Source organism: Culex pipiens, chromosome 3 (assembly GCF_016801865.2).
Source record: "Culex pipiens pallens isolate TS chromosome 3, TS_CPP_V2, whole genome shotgun sequence".
NCBI lineage: Eukaryota > Metazoa > Arthropoda > Insecta > Diptera > Culicidae > Culex > Culex pipiens.
The window spans coordinates 41,452,602-41,469,558 of NC_068939.1; the positions used below are offsets into that span (position 1 = coordinate 41,452,602).

Here is a 16,957-nt window from a genome sequence, read left to right on the forward strand (position 1 = left end):
CAAATTTGAATGATTTTTGTAAAATCATGCAAAAAAAATCAAAATATAAATAACAAGTTTTAAATTTACTAAGAAACAGAAAAAATAGAATTGGTGCAAAAGAAAGAAGATTATTCGATAGGCAACTGCCTTGGTCAGGGGGTTTCCATAACCGACGTAATTTGCAAAACGTCCATATTATTTTCCCCCCTTCCTCGAGGAGCTGGGCACGTTAGTGATAGGTGCACTAACTTGTCAGTCACACGCTCTTCTTCCAGCTTTTTTCTAGCAACTAGTGTACTTAACTCTCACGTAGGACGGCTACGAAGTTATTGGAAAATGTGCTATGGGGTTTCTATGTAAATAGTAAAATGTAATGAAAATAATCACCTTGTGAAATTTCAGTCTTGCTTGACTGATTTTTTTTTTCAAAAATATTGTTTTCGAAAAGATCGGAAATTTTTCATTTCATATTTAAACATTGAAAATCCGGACCATTAGTTGCTGAGATATCGACGTTAGGAAATGATGGGTTGTTTGGGTGAGACTTAGAAAACATCAATTTTCCTGTTTTAAACCTTTGCATGGCAATATTTCAGCAAATATGGGTCGTATCAGCAAAGTTTAAAAAAAGCAAAATATAGATAATTTTCTCAGCCTTTCAAAAATATTTTTTTCAAAAGTGGGCAAACGTTTGCACTAATTTAAAAAATGAAAAACTGCGACTTTTTTCAAAATAAAATTACATGAAAATGGCTATAATTTGAAAACGGTGCACTTTTTCAAAATTTCACTAAGGTACTTTTTGATTGCAAAATCGATTTTACATCGAAAAAATTAGTTCCAAAATTTTTGCGAACAATATTTAGATTTTTTTTTTAAATCTGTATTTGTTCAAAAATCATAGCTCGGTCAAAGATTTTTTGTCCGTTCTGAAAATTTCTGAAAAGTTGGCGTTTTATGTCTCCTAAAACATATCAGAAAATAAAAAATAGGTATTTTTTGCAAATCAAGTTTTAGTGACAAAAAGTGAAATAAAAAATCACCAAAAAAATTTTACCGTGTATATTTTTTTTTCAGTGTAGTCCTTATTCATACCAACAACTTTGCCAAACCACCAGAGATCGATCAAAAAATTCGATCGAAAGATACAGATTTTTTAATTTTCATGTATCATTTTTGTATGGACAGCTGCCAAATTTATATGGAAAATTATATGGACAAACTAATGATGCAAAATGGCTTCTTTAGACATACCGAAGACACCAAAAAAGTTTAAGACGGATCAAAAAATTAAAGCTAAAGAAAAAAGACCAGTTTCGTAGAGAACTGCTCATTGTTTCGGAACTTGCGAATTAGACCTAATTTTTCAACACGAAATAACGGAAACTATTGACTCGATTTCCAACATTAAAATATGAAACTTTGGTGAAATTGTCTGTTCCTTTATATTAAAAATAATTTCGAAATTTAAAATTAAAGCCCAACATTTCAAAATATGAAAAATAAGTGATATTAGTCCTTTATTTACAAATTTCGAATTTATTTTTATTAAAAGAAACAGCGAATAAAGAAAATAAAATTTTACATAGAAAATTTAATAGGTACCTAGTTTCCGAGCTATCGCTAGTTGCAAAATGAAGGTTAATTAAGTGAAAATGAGAAAAACTATCTATTACATTTTTTGAAAGCTTCCAGAGTCAGTATCTCAGCAAACAACAGTCCGACCAACAAAGTAAAAAAAAAGAAAATTGAAGGAAATTTCTCCGCTCTTCCAAAATATTTTTTTGCAGGAACCATTGTTTTCACGAAAAATCTTTGAATTGAACAAAAAAAAAAATAACAAAGCAAATATCATAAAATGTCAAATTTGACTTTGCAACAAGGGTTCTGATTGCTCCAAAAAGACTCAGTCACTCGCAAGCGCAAATCTAGCGCGACGAAAAACTGCACTGATGTATTCCTACCATTTGTCACTTCCACATCAATCGCTACTGAACACTCTCTCGTTGCTCTCCCTCTCACTCCAATCGGGTAGTACAGCGAAGAAACATATCAGCGATTTCGTTAAGTCACTCAAAGCCGACTGAAAATACTCAAAGCCGACTGAAGACGGAGTAGAAAAAGAAATTCACAAAGTATTCTCGATTTCATTGGTAGGTTCTCAAACGAGCACTTACAATGAACTCAAATTGATAAGCGATGAACTCAAATGCATGTAAAATGACACAAACAGGAATCAGGGAGTAGGAAGTAGGACGCGAATTTCAAGAAAATGAAGGAATTCGATGATAAATGGGAGAGAACTGAGCGAAAAGAGACCGGTAATTTTTCTCTCAATTCTCCCTCGTTTTGCACAAACGATGAACGTTTTGATCGAACGATGAACGTTTTGACCGAACGATGATCATTTTGATTCGTGCATGTTTGAAAAGATCTGAGTGAAAAGGATAATATTTGTTTCGCCGAGTGAAACGATTGAGCAAGCCGGGGTGCGTGTCGTACTCGCTCGCGAATGGTTGCGCGCTCCAGTCGGCAAAGATGCATTCGTTATATTTTTTTTTATTTTTTGAAATCTCGCTTACTTTTTTCAAAGGTCATAGGAACATAGGAAATCCATGATGCATTGATTTTTTTGAAAAAGAACTCTAGAAAGGTTGCTGACGATATTTTTTTTCTCAAAGATTTTTTTTAGACTCATCTCCGATATAAGATGGATGGTGCAACCTAAAATCTAGCAAAAAAGTTGTCATTTTTTGTTTCCTACACTGAAATAAAAAAATAGTACCAAATTCCTTTATTCTAGGAATTTTGCCTCTTTTCCTTATTTAGTAATCGGGTTTTTTGGATTACTTAATAAGGAAAGGAGCCCAAATTCCCAAAATTTAGGAATTTGGTACTTTTATTTTTTTTTTCAGTGTAGAACAAATCAAAAAATATATTACAAGCCAAAATTTTAACATTCAAATAATAAATTTGGTGTTAATGGCATTATACAATAGTGCAGTTGATTTGCAATAACTAGTTTTGAAATAATCTGGGCAGATCTGGGCAAAATTTGTCGAATTAGTTCCAAGAAAAGTGAGTGAGAAAAAATTCTATGTCCATCCATACGCATACACATTTGATTTTAAACTTCAAGCTCTCGGGTTTTGACCGTTAAAAAAATAGCATAAATAATTATTTCTAAGACGAAAAATAATTTTGAAAATCATGCTTTTTGTGCCACCCCCAGTTCGATTCAGAAAGCGCAACAACGTCGCACATTCGCGGAGAGAAATGCCATCAGCTGCGCGCTGCTGTACAGTTTGTGTTAAACCTTAGGTACTAGTAAAACCACGATTCTTGGCCTTTTTGTGGATAAGTGGAATTGGGACATTATGCGCGCGAACATTCGGGATTTTCGGTCCCGATTTCCGCCCAAAACGGAAGTTAGGAGATGAGCGCGTACTTGTTTGCGTAATAATAGCAGTTATTAGTGTGTTGTTTTTAATATTCTTGTTTGTTTCCTGTCGAGAGCTGTCTTCAACTTTGCGTACCGTAATAATTGCAGCACAGTGTTTTCCTATAAAAATATATAACCGAAATACAACCAACGCGTTGTACTGTTCGCATTCCCCTCCCAACGTCGGAAAACATTTTACCGTAATAAATAATCTCTAAACTGAATCCTTCGCGCCACTTTTACCTCACACTATCGCCCTCTCCCCTCTAGCCCTGCCAACATCTCAACCGTTTCTAAACTATCTCTATAAAATTGTTAGGATTATTACTACTACTCTGCTTCAGCGTTTGCACCTCCTTCTCGAGCTTGTCCACCCGCGCTCGGTACTCTTCGTTCTGCTTCTGCGACAGCTCAAACTGTTTGCGCAGATCATCGGTTTGCTTTTTCAGCTCGAGGAAGTGCCGTTCCAGCTCGCCCAACGTCATCGACGACGACGCGGAACTCCCCAGCGCGGAATTGGAAGATAAATTCGAATTGCTACTTACCAGCCGCTGCTGGCCCGAGGAACTCACCGTCGAAATCGGCACGATCCCACTGGACAGCGAGGACGTCGACTGCTGCTGCTGCTTGGCACCCTCCACCGATACGACCGTGTCCTGGGGAAGCTTGGTGGGCAGTTTGGAGATGATCTCCATCCCGGTGGCGGTCCGCAACCGTTTGACGCCATCGGCCGAGGTGATTACGTGACGGTTGTTACCGGCGGTGGTAAAACTGCTGCTGGAAGAGCCACCGACTGAGGAACCCGGCAACCGGTACTTGGTAGTGACGATCTTCTTGAATTGCTTGTTGGGAACGCCTGAGGGTGAACCTAGCGTTCCGGGCGCGCGGTGAACGCCGTGGGGCACTCTGGAAGAGAAGAGAGGAAGAGGAGTTTTTTTTAGCAAAAAGGTTTGTCTTTCAATATTTACGGGGTATGAATGAATTTTTTAAAATTTTGTAACCTTAAATCTAAGCCGTATTGTTAAACTGAATTAGGAAGATAGTGCTGGATTTTCTTGAGATAATTCGAATTGTCAAAATTCCACCAAAGCATCTACCACATTGATCACACAAAAAAATGTGGTAGAAAAGGGTCCACTGCGTTCTACCGCTATCAGTTTTTCCTATAAGAAAATCTACCACGATCTACCGAAATCGATTTAACAAAACGATTCTGATCTCATATCGGTCAATATTATGAAAGCATCCAGGAAAATGCCAAGCCAATATGGCCAGGCCTACCATGTAAATTTAACCGGAAAGATGGACCTTTGAAATGGATTGAATTTGGACAAAAATGATCAACAGGTTTTTTTTTTATTGAAAACATCAAACTGTATGAATTGTTTAGCCCGTGGATTTAAAAAAAAGAGCAGTTCCCACGAAATCAGCAGAGGCCATCTAATCCAAAAACCTCGGCTGAAAAATTAAAAAAAATCGCGGACTTATGATTTTTTGTCTGTCGTTAAACTACTTCTTTGAATGGAAGCGATGCTTCTTAAAGGCTGATACGCAGATCGGAAGGAACGCAAACTCCATATAAAAAAACGCCCAAGAAATGGTCAAGGAAAAGGGCCACGAAAAGGTTTTTCTTAAGCGGTACACAGCTGAAAAGTAACAGAAACGGAAAGTGGCGTTTGACGTTTATTTGCGCGGTGCTTGTTTGCGAAATGTTTTGAAGAAAAATCAAATATTTGGAATTTTCCTTTTTGAATATGACTGATAATCACCAACGTTTTAATAATTTTGTGATAAGTACAAACGTTTCGATATAATAATATTGAAAATCTCCGCCGAATTTTGAAATTAAAAGGACAGATTTAGTTTTTTGGTCGAAATGGAGTAAAAAAAAAGAAGTTGTCTTTATAGCTGTCGGCCATCATGTCGCAACCTGTGGATTATGAGTCCCCTGCGCTGTCCGATTGATCCACATTGGCGGGACCGAAATGAAGCAAACAAGAGTGAAAATAAACTAGACAATAATCATACAAATATCTAGAGTGGACTCTCTGGCTGTCGATCTTCTCGATATCAATATTGCTCCAGCTGTGAATAAATTTTTCAGTCCCTTCAAATAGATTGCTTTGATTTTTCGTTCCATAAAATGATAAATCCCGCTCTCGGCGGTCCCTTTAATATCGATAACGAGAGAGTCCACTGTATTTCATTAATGAAAATTCAATAATAATCTGAAATTTTGAAATTCAACAATACAAATAATTCAAAAATAAAAATTTAAAAATGTGAAAAAACAAACATTTTAGAAATTTCAAATAACAAAATTTAAAAAAATAAAAGGAAATTTCAACAATTTTTAATATCTGAAATTTGGAAATTTAAAATAAATAACATGCAGCATTGAATAATAATTTTGATATTAAAGCATTTTTAAAGCAATAGCTCAAAATTTTAAAATTTTAGAACTGAAAAATTTCCGAAATTACAAGTCAAAATTTCAAAAGTTTTAAAAATCTGCAATCAAGAAATTTAGAAATACAAATATACGAAAACCTCGCAATTCTTACTTTTTTTTCCAAAATTCTCAAAATTTAAAATTCAAGAGTAAAAAATTAAGAATTTCGGAATTTTAAAAATTTAAGAATAAAAAAATTTAAAAATCTAGGGATTTAAGAATTTAGAAATTTACAAATTTAAAATAAAAAGAGTTAAAATTAAAAAAAAACTTTGAATTAAAAAATTAAATTAAAGAATTCAAATAATTTAAAATTTAAAAATGTAAGAAAAACTTTCAATACATTTCTCGGATTAGTTTTCAAAAAGCCGTAAGAGCCGTTGGTAAACAAAGTCCTTTTTGCATCGGTATTCGACCTACTTTCGAAAAACCAAAATCAAAAATGCTTGAGATTGTTCATCTACACGTCCTTCAAGTGCCCTAAACTAAAAATAACTGAAATTTTGTTAAATTTTGGAGAAAAATGGAAATCAGTGTCAGAGGTCACGGTGGCTCTTACGGCGTTTTGAAAACTCACCCGAGATTTATAAATTTGTACCAGCCTTATTTAATAATTTTCTAATATTCTAATTTCATAATATCATCACTTTTTAACTTTAAAATTACACAACTTCATAATTTAATAATTGTATAATTAAATTTTTTCATAATTCCATAATTTTATATTTTTATGATTTTATAATTTTAAAATTTTAGTATTTATAATTTCATAATTTGAGATTTTTTTATTTTCAGTTTTTTTTGTTTAAGAAATTTTAAATTATTGATTTCTTCATTTTATTGATGATTACCAATTGTTGTTAAATGTTTTTGAATAAACGATTTTAATCTATTTAATATTTACGTTTTGAATATTTTAATCTTTTTATTTTCCCCCCCAATGAACCTCAAGCGGGCACACCGTCAAACGCGCTCATACCGAACTGTCAACTTTTCTTGGGGGGGTCACGAAAAGAATGCGCAGCATTTCTTGACCGCGTTCCTTTTGAACTGCATATTTAGCATTAATATTTAAAACAATGTTTTGCAAATTGATTTCAACAAAATTTACCATATTATTTGCAAGAGTTAAGAGTCTATCGCATCGGAATTATTCAAGAGGGTACACCTTGTTTGATCGACGAGATTTGTACAATCTGTTAATCGAGTTAGTTCAACATCTTGACTTTAGTGATCGGATAAGTACTTTCACTGAAAAACATTCCTCGCGGGTAAACATCCCTTCGTTATCAATTCTCAAGTGTGCGCGAGCATCCGATAACCCCTTCCGTCGCGAAACCGTCTACCGCGGTATCACCACTCCAAATGACCACTTGAAAACCAGCTATAAAAGCCTCCGTATTTGTTCTACAGATCATAGTTTCTCGTAGTCCAGCGCAATGTTCCAACTAACCATCGTGGTAGCGTCCCTGATCGCCGTGGCCTGTGGGGCACCCTCGCAGGACCAGTCCTCCCGAGTGGTCAACGGACAAACGGCCGCCGACGGACAGTTTCCGTACCAGGTCCAGCTCAAGATCCAGCTGGCCCAGGGTCGTGCCCTGTGCGGAGGAAGTTTGCTCAGCGATCAGTGGGTCCTGACGGCCGGTCATTGTGTGCAGGGTGCCAGCTCGTTTGAGGTAACGCTCGGAGCGGTTGCCTTGGACGGAGAGGACGATGGCCGCGTCGTGGTGACCGCCACCGAGTACATCCGGCACGAAAAGTACAACCCACTGTTTGCGACGAACGACGTTGCCGTGATCAAGCTGCCGTCGGCGGTGCAGTTCAACGAGCGCGTTCAACCGGTGAAGCTACCCTCGGGAAGTGGCGACTACGCCGGCCAGGTTGCCACCGTCAGCGGATGGGGTCTGCAGCAGAACGGAGGTACCGTGGCTCAGCAGCTGCAGTTCGCCCCGCTGAAGGTCATCACGAACTCCGTCTGTAGCAAGACGTACAACCCGCTGGTGATCAAGAAGACGACGCTGTGCGCCCAGGGTGACGACAAGCAGTCGCCGTGCAACGGAGATTCCGGCGGTCCGCTGGTGGTGGGCGAAGGCGAAGAACGGGTTCTGGTTGGTGTGGTTAGCTTTGGACATGCCACCGGATGTGAGCGCGGACTGCCGGGAGCGTTTGCCCGGGTGACCGCGTTCGCCGATTGGATCCGCAAGAAGACTGGACTGCAGGCTTGAAGATCGTGAGGGATGACTGCTATCGACAATTTGTATGAGCAATAAACTTTTTAAGGCATGTTAATGATTTTTTTTTAATCACAAGATTCGAAAGAACTGTTAAAGCCCTATTGAATAACAATGAAGTGGATTTAAAAAAAAATTGCATGGGTACACATGGTCGGTTTCAAAAACAAAACAAAGTCAAATTCAAATAATTTTGGTTTCCAAGAGCATAAAATTTCAAAAATAAAAAAAAAATGTAACATAATAAATACATTAAAATCAGAAATTTAAAAATTAAAAACAAAAAAAAATAAAATCTTTAGCTTTTATTTTTTTAAATCTTAAATTTGCATTTTTAACTATATTTTTTAAATTTTAATTTTTGATTCAAGAATTTAAATTATTGAATTATAAAATTATCAAAGCATCATTTTTTTCAATCATTAAATCTTTGAAATTTAGAAAAAAAAAATCAGTTATCATTCTTTTTGAATTTTTACATCATTTAAATTCTTGAGTTTTGAATTTCTTTAAATTCTTTTCAATTCTTGTATGTTTGTCAAATTCTTGAATTTCTTTAAATTCCATTAAATTAATATCTATAAAAAAAATAATAATTTTCAAATTAATAAATCTTGAAATTTGTTTTTTTATTATTTTCGACTTAGTTCCCAAAGGGTCCTGAACACCGAAACTTCTTAGCATGGTGCTCCCAACGATTCATTGCTTTAACATACAGAAACGAGAGCGGGAGATCCTCACGTTTCTTCCTCTCCTGTAGATTCAGAAATGTGGTTTTTGTTTGAACATTCGTGCTCAAACTCAATCCACTTCAACGAATCATCTTTGCGGTTAACTTCACGCAGTTGGCCTGGCCTGGCCGTTTGGAAAAGAGGGATGTTGGAAGTGATCGCCCCGACATTCTCCACATTTTTTTTTAACTTTGTTGATCAGACAACAGGTTGTGTTTTTCATTCATATAGGGTACGTTATCCATTAGTGAACCCCTTTCCTATAGTGGACCCTCTGAAGGGTTATTGATGAAAAATTCAATAAAATCACAATTTCAAGCGTGTTGTTGTCTACAAATCTTTTATTTGGCATGTTCAGCATAATTTAAAACAATGTTGACTGACATTGAACTGTCCTTTTCACCAAAATAAGTGTTTTGAGTTCGACATCTGAAATCAGCCATGGCCACTAGCATTTTCACAACAAAACTGCATTTATATTTTATGATAGAATAATTCTATCATAAAATCAAAAAATGACTATCTAATCATTTTTTGACTGATTATTTAACTTCAGCAAGTCGAAATAATCACTCCCTGTTCAACTTTCGTTGGGTTTGGTCGTCTTTCGAGCTAGCTTAGCGCGTTTTTGACGGTGTTTTGTTAACTTTCGCCGACGGCCATGGCGGCGGCCGCGACGGTGGAGAGTGAGTGGACGGAGCACAGGGCTGAGAATGGAAGGACGTTCTACTGGAACGCGGCCTTGAGGAAAAGTGTGTGGGAGAAACCGGACGGGTTTCATCCCAAGACGCAGGCGGCGACGGGCATGGAGGTGGAAGACTCCGAAGGAGGAGGAGAGGACGGGGGCGAATTTCGCCCCGTGGTCAAGGTTCGCCGCAGGAAGGCTAAGGAGGAGATCAACGTCGGCGATGGCGGCAACGACGGCGATGTGGAGAAACTGCTCAGCAACAACAAGTTCAGCCCGCTAGCGGAGGAGAGCAACAACAACAACAATGCGAACCCAGCAGCAGAAAAAACCATCTCCGTGGTACCAGCAACCGGCAAGTCGGCCGGGGAGAAGAAGCAGCCGCCGCTGGTGGTGAAAGAAATGAGCTTCGCCCGCCTTGCGAAGGTGATGTCGTCATGTGATGTCCAGCCGGAACACAAACTGACGCGGTACGGCACAAAAATTACGTGCTTCTCGAGCGACGACTTCGACACGGTGCAAGCCCACCTGACGAAGAACAAGGTGCAGTTCTACACGCACGGAAAGCGCAGTGCGAGACCGCACCGGGTAGTAATGCGAGGTCTCCCGAACGTGGAACCGGATTACATCAAGGAGCTGCTCAAGACGGAACATCAGCTGGACGTCTTGGCAGTACACGCCATCAGGCGGAAGCAGCAGCTTCCCGCCATCGATGAGACGCCTTTCATCGTGCTCTTCCCCAAGGGGCACACCAATTTGAAGGAGTTGAGTAGCAAGGTAAAGAAAGTGGGATCAGTCGTCGTCCGGTGGGTGGCCTACCGGAACAAAGAACCGCACGTGACCCAGTGCAAGAACTGCTTGCAGTTCGGTCACGGAACCAGTAACTGCCATCTCAAGCCCAGGTGCAGCAGCTGTGGGGGTCCCCACAACACAGAAAAGTGCAAAGCAGAAGAAAAGCAAGCCAAGAAATGTGTCAACTGTTCTGGATCCCACGAGGGTCTGGACCGCAGTTGTCCCAAACGTGCGCAGTTCATCCAGTCGAGGCAGCAGGCGTCCAAGCCGAAGCCGCCAGCATGGAAGAAGGACAAACAGTCTCCTGCAGGAGCCGTGTTTACCGCGGCGGATTTTCCTCCGCTACCTGGAGCGGTGCCGTCCGTCGGGACGGAAGATAAACATCCTCGTCCCGCAGGAAGAAGTCGAGAAAATACTGGCGCCGGCGCCGGTGCAACCCCGAAGGAGCAACAAGGTGAACGGAAGCTGTACAGCGAGTCGGAGCTGTGGACCATTTACCGGGAATACAGAGTTCGCTTGAGCCAGTGCAAGACACCCGAGGAACAGATTGACGTGATCGCACACTTGCTGACACATGGCACGAGAAAATAATCATCTTATTCAATTACGGTTTTTATTTTACTATTTATTATTTTTGTACTCATGATCCTCGGTCCTAACCTGGTCACAGCACCTAAAAGGACCTAATAAAAATAAGTTATGAAGAAAAAAAAAAAAAAGTCGAAATAATGTAAGTTTAAGGATCTTTACTAAAATAAAGCGAAGAACTGCTCATTTTTATGCCAGAATTGGGGGGTCCAATTAGGGCGTCTAAATTTCCCGGGTTTTGAATTTCCCGGGAAACGGGAAAAATATTTTTTGGAATCCCGGGAATTCCCGGGATCCCGGGAAATTTTTTAAATAGTAATAAAATCTAAGTTTTCATTATATTTGTTATGTTTTCAAGCATAAAATCATAGAATTAGCTCAATCATATAAATTGCTGATAATTTACACTTAAATTTATTCAAGGACGACAGTTTTTAAAAAGCCTATATAAAATTAAAATAAGTTTTTTTTTGTTCTTTGTTGTGCTTTGGATTTTAAATGAACTACAATGTGATTCAAATTAAATAAACTTAGGGGCAGGGGGGCAGCATGGACCATGGGGGCAGAATGGGCCACCCTTGGTTTTGGGCTTTAGAATGGATTCAGACCAACTGTAAGGCAAGGGTCTTATAAAGGACGTCAAATATCATCACCAAACCGAAAAAGACGTTTGAATTCATCGTATTTTTCAAATTATGAGCAAAAATGTAAATTACTGACAAAACCACGCAAATGTTGTTTATTTCGAGGTTCTTAAATAAGCTTTCTGAAAAGTTGGATTGTTTGAAAAAGTTTGCTCAATGCTTATAACGTTACTAGATACTACTACCAAGGTATACAAACAACAACGGAACCTTAAAATCATTTAGAGGCTTGGTGGTGGAAGTGTTAAATTAAAATCCACTTGGGGGCAGAATGGACCACCCTTATCCTGCCTTATAAAAACAATCAAAAGTTCAAAAAATTGAGCTAAATGGATTATGTCACTCCTGGTAGCTTCACAAATCACGTTTAATGCAACAAAAGTTGATTTTTTAGTTGTTTCGACGCTTAGTTGTAAAAATAGTGTCTTTTTTCGACATATTTACACTATTTTCAAAAATCTTTGTTTTTTTTAAGTTACTATTTTTATAAAAGTGATCAAATTTCATGGAGACTATAATGGAAAGGTCCCTCAAGTAATTTCTTATCACCATTCAACGTTTTATTAGAAGAAATGGCTTGTTTTCTAAGGTGGCCCATTCTGCCCCGCAGGGTGGTCCGTTCTGCCCCGCACCCTGGAAAGTTAGTCGAAAAAACTTTTTTTTAAAGTGGCTCAAAAATAGTTTTAAGTAAAAAAATTTCATCAACCAAGTATACAACATTGAAGGGAACATTCCAAAGCATAAGCCTACTACACTGGATTCATAAATTTTTATGTTTTTCTATGGTTTTTGGTGCATTTCCCTTAGGCGGTCCATTCTGCCCCCCCTGCCCCTATACGCATATATTTCTTTTTTTTTTTCTTTTTTTTTATCGAAGCAATCTGTGTCCGTGTTCGGACGCGTTTTTGATTGCTGTCATTTTTTAACCTTTTTAATTGTCTTCAAAAGTGAAAAGTTTCGCAAAATCCGGAGATCTCGTTCCCTTTTCCGCTTCAAGACATTTGTAGTTAAAGTGGTGCAAGTAACAAGCAGATTTTTTTGTGAAATTTTTGAAATACGTCTTCCACGAATCGGAAGAGTTGCTCCACCGGAAGGAGATGTCAGCAGCAACAGACAGGAGCTTGTTAACCTCACGAAGTGGCCACCAGCTTAAGCGTTCGTGTGGTTCCACGTTTAAAAGCAGTGCTCGACGATCGCGAATCCGTCCTAATTCTCGCGAGTTTTTTTGTGCCGATTTGCGGATCAAATCGAGCCATAACAAGAACAATAAAGTGCTTCCCGCGTGGCAAGTACAATACCGTCGTCGTCGTCGCCTTCGTTCTTTCGCACCGCGATTGTGTTGTGTGCTGGTATCGTCGTCGTCGTGAACGAGCTGGGTGTAGTGCTGCTTGGAAGTGTGGAAGAAATTTCGACACGCACAGTGGGTCGGAGTGAAAAAAGTGTGCGGCAGAATAAAATCAACAAAAAGTTTTTGAAAATTTAAAAGAAATTTTTTTGTGCTAAAGTGGAGTGAATTAAATCATCCAGATCGTACGTGCACGCCCCCCCCCCCCCCCTCCACCCCGTTTTTGGGTGACTGTACCCCAGGTTAGGGGCGGCCCAAAACAATCGGGGTTTCGACTCCTTCTACCCGTGAGCGGCTGTTCCCAGGTTAGGGGCGGCTCCTATAGAGGCGAGTGAACCCCCCCCCCCCCCTTCGAGCGTCTGTTTCCCAGGTTAGGGGCGGCTCAAGGAAACCGGTGTCCTGCTCCATCGTTGAGGTAAGCGTCTGTTCTCCAGGTTAGGGGCGGCTTACTTCAGATAGAGTTAGGACCCCCCCCCCCCCCCCCCCCCCCTCGAGCGTCTGTTCCCCAGGTTAGGGGCGGCTCGGAACAGCGTCTGTTTCCCCAGGTTAGGGGCGGCTGACTAACAGTCCCAGTGCCAGGGTGGGACTCTAAACAGTCCTGGTACGACGGTCCTCCGGCGAGACAGGGGGTTGGTGATGGCTACACGCACCCGCCGTAAAACAGTAGTGCAGAGAGCTCCAGATGCGAGCCGATCCAATCGCCGACCCGATTTTCGGGGATCCAGGGATTGGAAACTCGGGACGTGGAACTGCAGGTCTCTCAACTTCGATGGGAGCGACCGCATTCTTTCCAACGAATTGCGGGTCCGCGGTCTCGAAGTCGTGGCGCTGCAGGAGGTGTGCTGGACGGGGAAGGACCACCGAGAGTACGGGGGTTATACTATGTATTGGAGCGGCGGCAATACACACGAGCTGGGGACAGCTTTTATAGTGTTGGGCGAAATGTCGAAGCGCGTGATTGGGTGGTGGCCAGTCAACGACAGAATGTGCCGGTTGAGAATCAAGGGCCGATTCTTCAACCTGAGCATCATCAACGTGCACAGCCCGCACATGGGAAGCGACGCCGATGACAAGGACGCTTTCTACGAGCTTCTTGACCGCGAGTACAGGAAGTGTCCAAAACACGACGTCAAGATTGTCATCGGCGACTTAAACGCTCAAGTCGGCCAGGAGGAGGAGTTTAGACCGGTTATTGGGAGGTTCAGCGCTCACCAGCAGACGAACGAGAACGGCCTACGACTCATCGATTTCGCTACCTCCCGAAACATGGCCATACGTAGTACCTTCTTCCAGCACACCTCCCTATACAAGTACACCTGGAGATCACCAAACGACACGGAGACGCAAATCGACCATGTTCTCATCGATGGTCGGCACTTCTCGGACATAATCGACGTCAGAACCTACCGTGGCGCGGACATCGACTCGGACCACTACCTGGTGGTGGCAAAGCTGCGCCAACGCCTGTCCGAGGTCAACAAGATCCGGTACCGTCGCCCGCAGCGGTATAACCTGGAGCGACTCAAGGACCGTGAGGTCGCTACCCAGTACGCGCGGGAACTCGAAGCTGCGTTGCCTGACGAGGGTGAGCTCGCCGAAGCCCCTCTGGAGGCCTGCTGGAGCCATATGGAAGCAGCCATCAACGCAGCAGCATCGAGCGCCATCGGGTACGTGGACCGAGTTCGACGGAACGGCTGGTTCGACGAGGAATGTCAGGCGATTTGGGACGAGAAGAAAGCAGCGCGGGACAAGTGGCTGCTGCACAACACCCGTGGGAACAAGGAGTCGTACAAACAGTTGCGAAGACAGCAAACCCATCTCTTTCGGGACAAGAAGCGCCGCCTGGAAGAGTTGGAGTACCAGGACATGGAACAGCTGTATCGCTCCAACGAAACGCGCAAGTTCTACAAGAAACTTAGTCAATCCCGGACTGGCTTCATGCCGCGAGCCGAAATGTGCCGGGATAAGGACGGGGGAATCTTGACGGACGAGCGTGAGGTGATCGAAAGGTGGAAGCAGCACTTCGACGAGCACCTGAACGGCCCAGAGGCGGAGTACCAGGGCGACGGGGGAAACGACGTCAGCGGTATGGTGGACGGCGAGGACGAGCCAGCACCCACGATGAGGGAGGTTAAGGATGCCATCAAGAAGCTTAAGAACAACAAAGCAGCGGGTAAGGATGGTATCGGTGCTGAACTCATCAAGATGGGCCCGGACAAGCTGGCGGCCTGTCTACACCGGCTGATAGTCAAGGTCTGGGACACAGAACAGCTACCGGAGGAGTGGAAAGAGGGAGTAATATGCCCGATTTACAAGAAGGGGGACAAGTTGGAATGTGAGAACTATCGAGCCATCACTATTCTCAACGCGGCCTACAAAGTGCTGTCTCAGATCATTTTCTGTCGTCTGTCGGAGCGAGCAAAGGATTTTGTTGGTACGTACCAAGCCGGTTTTGTGGAGGGGAAATCGACGACGGACCAAATCTTTTTGCTGCGCCAAATCCTCCAAAAATGTCGCGAGTACCAGATCCCGACGCACCACCTGTTCATCGATTTCAAAGCCGCGTACGACTCGGTCGATCGCGAAGAGCTATGGAAGATCATGTACGAGAACGGCTTTCCCGGGAAGCTGATCAGACTAGTGAAATCAACGATGGACGGGGCGCGGTGCAGCGTGAAGATTTCGGGAGCGATGTCCGACCCGATCGAATCGCGCAAGGGACTGCGACAAGGCGACGGTATCTCCGGCCTCTGTTTCAACATTGGGCTTGAAGGTGTGATGAGGCGGGCGGGCTTCAACATGCGGGGCACGATCATCAACCGGTCCAACCAGTTCATCTGCTATGCCGACGACATGGACATTGTCGGCAGGACGTTCGAGGATGTGGCCAGGCGGTACACCGAATTGAAGCGTGAAGCGGATAAGGTTGGATTGAAGGTGAATGTTGCGAAGACGAAGTATCTGCTGGCAGGAGGAACCGAGTCCCTTAGGACTCGCATAGGACCGAGCGTGACGATCGACGGCGACGAGTTCGAGGTTGTGGAGGAGTTTGTGTACCTCGGATTGTTGGTTACGTCGGACAACAACTGCAGCAGAGAAATTCGGAGGCGCATCATTACCGGTAGTCGTGCCTACTACGGACTCCACAAAACCTTACGGTCTGGTCACCTTTCCCGGCGTACAAAGTGCACCATGTACGAAACGCTGATAAGACCCGTCGTCCTCTACGGGCACGAGACGTGGACGATGCTCGAGGAGGACCTGCAAGCGCTTGAAGTTTTCGAGCGACGAGTGCTTAGGACGATCTTTGGCGGCGTGCGTGAGAACACTGTATGGAGGAGAAGGATGAACCACGAGCTGGCGCAACTCTACGGCAAGCCAAGTATTCGGAAGGTCGCCAAGGCTGGCCGAATCCGGTGGGCCGGACACGTCGCAAGAATGCCGGACGCGCTGGATGCGCGCCAACCGAACCAGACTATCAATCCGGTGAAGTTGGTGTTTAATTCGGAGCCGGTTGGAACGCGGCGGAGGGGGGCGCAACGTGCAAGGTGGTTGAACCAGGTGGAGGAAGATCTGGAAAGTGTGGGAGTTCCGCAGCGGAATTGGAGAGTAGCAGCCCAGGACCGAGTTAGATGGCAACGCATCTGGAGACAGCTCATGACCCGGAGGTTGTACGAGCAGTAAAAGTAAGTAAGTGGTTCCACGTCTTTCAAGAATTGTCGAAGCAGATGTGGGTGGCGTTCATAATCCAGGCACTTTAAAGTTGTGGGTCGCTTGCAGTCATTCGTGCGGTACCAGGACTGCTGCCGGAGGTTCTGCTGATCAAAGCAGGAATTCAAGATTTGTGAAGTTTCATGTGTTATGTTGCGAGGCGATCGGAATTGAGCTGTTTCCAAGATTCTTCGTATTTGGTGAGAGCTTTCCATTTTTATTTTCAATTGACACTTTCATCCACTCTAACATCCATACACTTCAGTAAAGACAAACCACGCCAATATTACTATATACGCGGTAGGGTGTTCCTTTGGTCGTTCGCTGTGAGTTGTGGATTACCTGCTTCTCTAA

The 16,957-nt window shown here is 42.5% G+C and overlaps 2 protein-coding genes across 3 annotated transcripts in view; one reads left to right on the top strand and one right to left on the bottom strand.

Annotated features, from left to right (window-relative positions):
* Positions 1 to 3,343: 3,343 nt before the first annotated feature.
* Positions 3,344 to 16,957, bottom strand: part of LOC120412386 (probable serine/threonine-protein kinase DDB_G0272282) — a 31,039-nt gene continuing 17,425 nt past the window's right edge. For both annotated transcript variants that reach the window (XM_039572823.2, XM_052709585.1), the window contains exon 7: positions 3,344 to 4,330. In XM_039572823.2, coding sequence (XP_039428757.1) covers positions 3,718 to 4,330 — 613 coding nt within the window. In that variant the 3' untranslated portion in view covers positions 3,344 to 3,717. The remainder of the gene's footprint in view (positions 4,331 to 16,957) is intronic.
* Positions 7,280 to 8,165, top strand: LOC120412387 (collagenase-like). The gene has a single exon (XM_039572824.2). The coding sequence runs from the start codon at positions 7,316 to 7,318 to the stop codon at positions 8,099 to 8,101; it is 786 nt and encodes a 261-aa protein (XP_039428758.1). The 5' UTR covers positions 7,280 to 7,315; the 3' UTR covers positions 8,102 to 8,165.